At 33.3% G+C, this 4,239-nt stretch overlaps 1 protein-coding gene across 1 annotated transcript; it reads left to right on the top strand.

The window, feature by feature from the left end:
• Nucleotides 1-919: 919 nt before the first annotated feature.
• LOC107883776 lies at nt 920-2,897 on the top strand. The gene is made up of 2 exons (XM_029492297.1): nt 920-1,490; nt 1,971-2,897. The coding sequence occupies exon 2, from the start codon at nt 2,002-2,004 to the stop codon at nt 2,863-2,865; it is 864 nt and encodes a 287-aa protein (XP_029348157.1). The 5' UTR covers nt 920-1,490; nt 1,971-2,001; the 3' UTR covers nt 2,866-2,897.
• Nucleotides 2,898-4,239: the final 1,342 nt, after the last annotated feature.

Here is a 4,239-nt window from a genome sequence, read left to right on the forward strand (position 1 = left end):
AATAACGTACTAAATATTGGCAAAAAAAAAATGGTGAAATTTTCATTACTTCCTTGTGTGGGAGCTGGGGAAACGTTTCCTCAGCCATTTTTAGCATTTAGTTATAACTAATAATTAACTTATTCGCTAAATTGTATTTCTACATTAATACTATATATATTATAATTTACAATTTGACGACTGTCTAAGGTAGAATACAACAGCTAAAATATTATTTTGACATAATGTGTCATACTATATTTACTACTTGTTACTATTAATGATTTATGGATACAAGTTACTTTATATTACTTTATTACTATTCAGTTATATTAAATTCTCCAGATTTCCAAGACTATCCAGGCATAAACTATATAGAAAGTGCTGTTACGAAAACACTTTGGACCTTCGGGTAAAAATATATTATATAAGTACCTACAATTCATTATTATAATAATATTTTGAATTGCGCATGTTTCACTAGGTTTATTATATTATGACAAATATGGATGAATTCACCGAATTAAAACTTAAAGAATGGTGATTTGAAGAATTTGTTGAACGTTTTAAAGGTAGGTACTACTATTATATGATAATAATTATTACCTTGCAGCATACATATAAAACTTTGAATATTTTAATTTGTCATAATAGTACAATTTTATAGAATGATGTCAATTTTCATCTTAACAACTTATTTAATTCTTTTTAGAAGAGAAATTGATTCAGTAGCTTTCCTTATTTTAACTGAGCTCAACTGGTTGCTAAATTATTTCCAAAATTAGGTCAACAATCAAAATTTCTTCATCTTCTGAGGAAATTTAAGGAGAAACATAACAATTAAAAGGTATTATTGTCTAACTATTATTTATAACTAAATCGAATTTAAAAAAAATACTTAGTGCATAATATGTTATACTATAAGCCTCCGTAGTATTCCTATGAAACTTAGTACTCGCTGTATTATGTACTAAATAAATTACTATAGACATTTACCCAGGTATTTATAGGTAGATCCATTATTCATTAAAAATAGTTCTTGGATTTCGACACGATCTCCTTCTCTTTTTTTGGTGTTGTATACATTATAAAGGAGACGCCCCAAGTTTTTTAATACTGATCCTATCATCTGATTTGATAATGTTCCACAAGCTTCCAATTTGTTTGGTGTGTGCTCCTTTTCAGGGTCAATAAAAAATGCTGAGTGGTTAACAGATTGTAAATGTATCCATAATAATTGTATGTTGAGTACGCTCGTTTTTATTTCATTTTTAATTCTAATTATTGGTATATGATAGTTTCTCGGTCCCATTTTTTTTCACCATTTTTCAAATTTTATACTCCGGTGACTAGGAGCACATTCGCAACCAGTGGTAAGTTTTCGTTCTCTGCAGCAGAAAATACGCAGCAAAAGCAATTTATGTTTTGAACCACAACTGACAATAGCAACGGATCTGGTTAAGGCCCCCCAGCAACAGTTGGACGTATATTCACCATTTTCTGTCAATCCCGTGAGTCTATAAGTTATTTTAATTTAACAATAACTATTTCAACAATAACTAGGTATAAGACAAGAGCAGTATGTTTCTGTTCTCATAAATATAAAATTTTGGTTTTGGTTCGAGTTTGGTTTTTAAGATTATAAAATTTCGTTTTCGACTAATACTGGTTTTAATTTTTTCTATTAAATTTTTAATAATGATAAGTACTGTATGAAAAAAAATTGGCCACTGACCATTGTATTAAAAACCTTTATTTATTGACAGATAATACGTGGAAGTTAACTGTTTTTCAGAATTTTCGCAAAAACTCTAAAAAAATACTACCAATTATATTCAACTCAAAATTAAATTAATATTTTATTTCAATTATATCATAATATATAGGCTGACAGCCGGCTTCACTAAGAATAATTTTCCATATACAATATAATATTCTATATATATAGCATATAATTTACCCATTTGCCACCTTTTTTATTTTGTTTTTAGTCAACAAGTTATAGTATAATGAAATTCATCAATGATGACGACGACTATATTCCAACCGATATCTCGGCGTCTAATACCATCCAGAGTCCAGACGCCGATGTGGGAAATGGAAAAATCTAGTAACTGCAGGAATCGCTTTTATTGTAGTTTTGCGACAGAAAATATAGTATTCAAGACAGTGGTCGCACCGGATATCCGGTTATTGTCAGACGCAGCCATGGGTGCAGCTGCAGATATGGATTTGCACAATACACCGTATCTACGAGATTTACTGGTTCATTATACAATTATTAATGTTCAGAAAGATTCAAGACTTATGGATTTTTTTAAAAATAGGAAATTTCAAGCAAATAATTTCCTTTCCAAAGATCCTTCCGTGCGCGTAGAAACCATCGGAATGCTTAATTTGTACAGAAAAATGCAAAGACTCGGACTCAAACATAAGTATAAATTTAAATTTTCAGTCTCCCACATTGGTATTGACATCAAAGAGTACACCATGAACGGAGACCTGGATTTAAATCCGGTGCACTCAGTCAGTAATAACGTCATGGATATTTTGCGTTATCCCTTGCGGTATGGTCTTATACCGAAGAATTATTGGTTAGATCTTAAAATGTTTCTGAAAACAGTTATATTTAAAAAAATTTATTTTTCTGAAAAGACAATTGCGGTTGAGGCCAACGCAGTTGATTATATGGCCTTTCATATTAATTTCAATGAAGGCGACATCGAAGCGATTGTCTTCGACTATTGGAGCCGGTCTACCATCGACCTTATAAAGTACGACGAACGCGTACCCAGAAATGAGCTTAAAGGCCTACTCATTATTTGTTCGAGAAATTGTGCGTTCCGTCCAAAGTCGTCCCGCAATATGAAGTCGATATATTTTTGACGAATTTTCTGAAATTCGCCGATTTTGATCTGAATGAGCATATCATACCAAAAAAATTTTCTATTATTTCTTAAAACAAAAATATCATCTGGCCAGAAATCTCAGCTAGTGACCAGAAACTGTGGGGCTTTTTATTTAAGGAATTGAAGGTACAGCATCTGCTGATGCCACATACTATTTTAGCGATATTCAGAGCAGTAGACCGTCGTTTCGAATTTATTAAGCTGTGCATCGCGATTGATAATTTATATTATTATCATATTTTTTTGTTATCGCGTTACGCAATCTTACACAACATCGACATCACAACCAAAATCTTGACATCTACCGCAGTCCACGGGTTTTTGTCCGATCAACGTGACCCATCAATCTACAAATATTGTCAGAAGTCCCACGTGGCCTCATACGTGTCAGAAATTTTGCGATCTAAGATGGTTTCGTGTTTTCAGCGGTTGTATATTCGGGACAGTGTTAAATTCGAGGCCGAGTTCGAGATCACTGAGTTTGATGAGTCTTTGTACCAGTCGCTGAATGAGTTGATCTTCGACCGGAGTAACTCCGTGCTGTCAACAGCAATTGATCGCAAAGGTCGATTTTCGCCAAAGCGCTACGCAAAGCTGCATCCGCGCTCGGCATTTGACGGAGAAAGTTCACCTTGTCCAAATGGCTTGTGTTGCTATGCATTTGTGAGCTCATTGTACGCGTACATGTATGGCCTAACCAGGAAACAAAGTACATCAATGCAGTACCTGATTATATTTATTTGAAATGTATTTAATATATCTTATATTTAAAAATATATATTTTTATTTAGATATGTTGAACTCAATTGTAATTTTGAACGTAGTGTTACGTGCAGCCCTTTCAGAATCCAAACGATGATGTAGTTTGAAATAATAAAACTAATTTCAGAGTAATAATAGGTGTTTTAATAATTTAGAACAATCAAATTATGAAAATATAGTAGTAATGTAGAATGATTTCGTGGTAGTAGCGGTGTAGCGGTGTATAATGGCTGGTGGCGTGAAGTGACTTCGGTCTTGCTGGTCCAGGTACATCTGATCAGGCTGTGCTCCTGTCTCCCTTATACATGCTGTCAGCTCCTTTGATCTGGTCAGTATACGGAACTCGCAGGTGCCTTGGGTGTAAAAGTTGTTGTTGTTGTCGTACTGAAGAAACCAACGTCTTGTGCTCATAGGTTGTTATGTTAAATGCTTTTACAAGGAGAACCGCATAGTATGGTTTGAATAAGTAAAAGCGGTTATAATACCTTCAGTTATACATTCTAATACATGACCATTACACCTCCCCGCCAAAAAAAAGGTTATAAGCCTGTAAGGCGAAGAACCTTTAACAATAATATTTAGGTTCAAT

This window comes from Acyrthosiphon pisum, unplaced genomic scaffold (genome assembly GCF_005508785.2).
Source record: "Acyrthosiphon pisum isolate AL4f unplaced genomic scaffold, pea_aphid_22Mar2018_4r6ur Scaffold_21189;HRSCAF=23259, whole genome shotgun sequence".
In the NCBI taxonomy this organism is placed as follows: Eukaryota; Metazoa; Arthropoda; class Insecta; order Hemiptera; family Aphididae; genus Acyrthosiphon; species Acyrthosiphon pisum.

Bases quoted from the DNA above. Each gene is read 5' to 3' on its own strand.
- LOC107883776 (XM_029492297.1), top strand. From the start codon at position 2,002: ATGATGACGACGACTATATTCCAACCGATATCTCGGCGTCTAATACCA.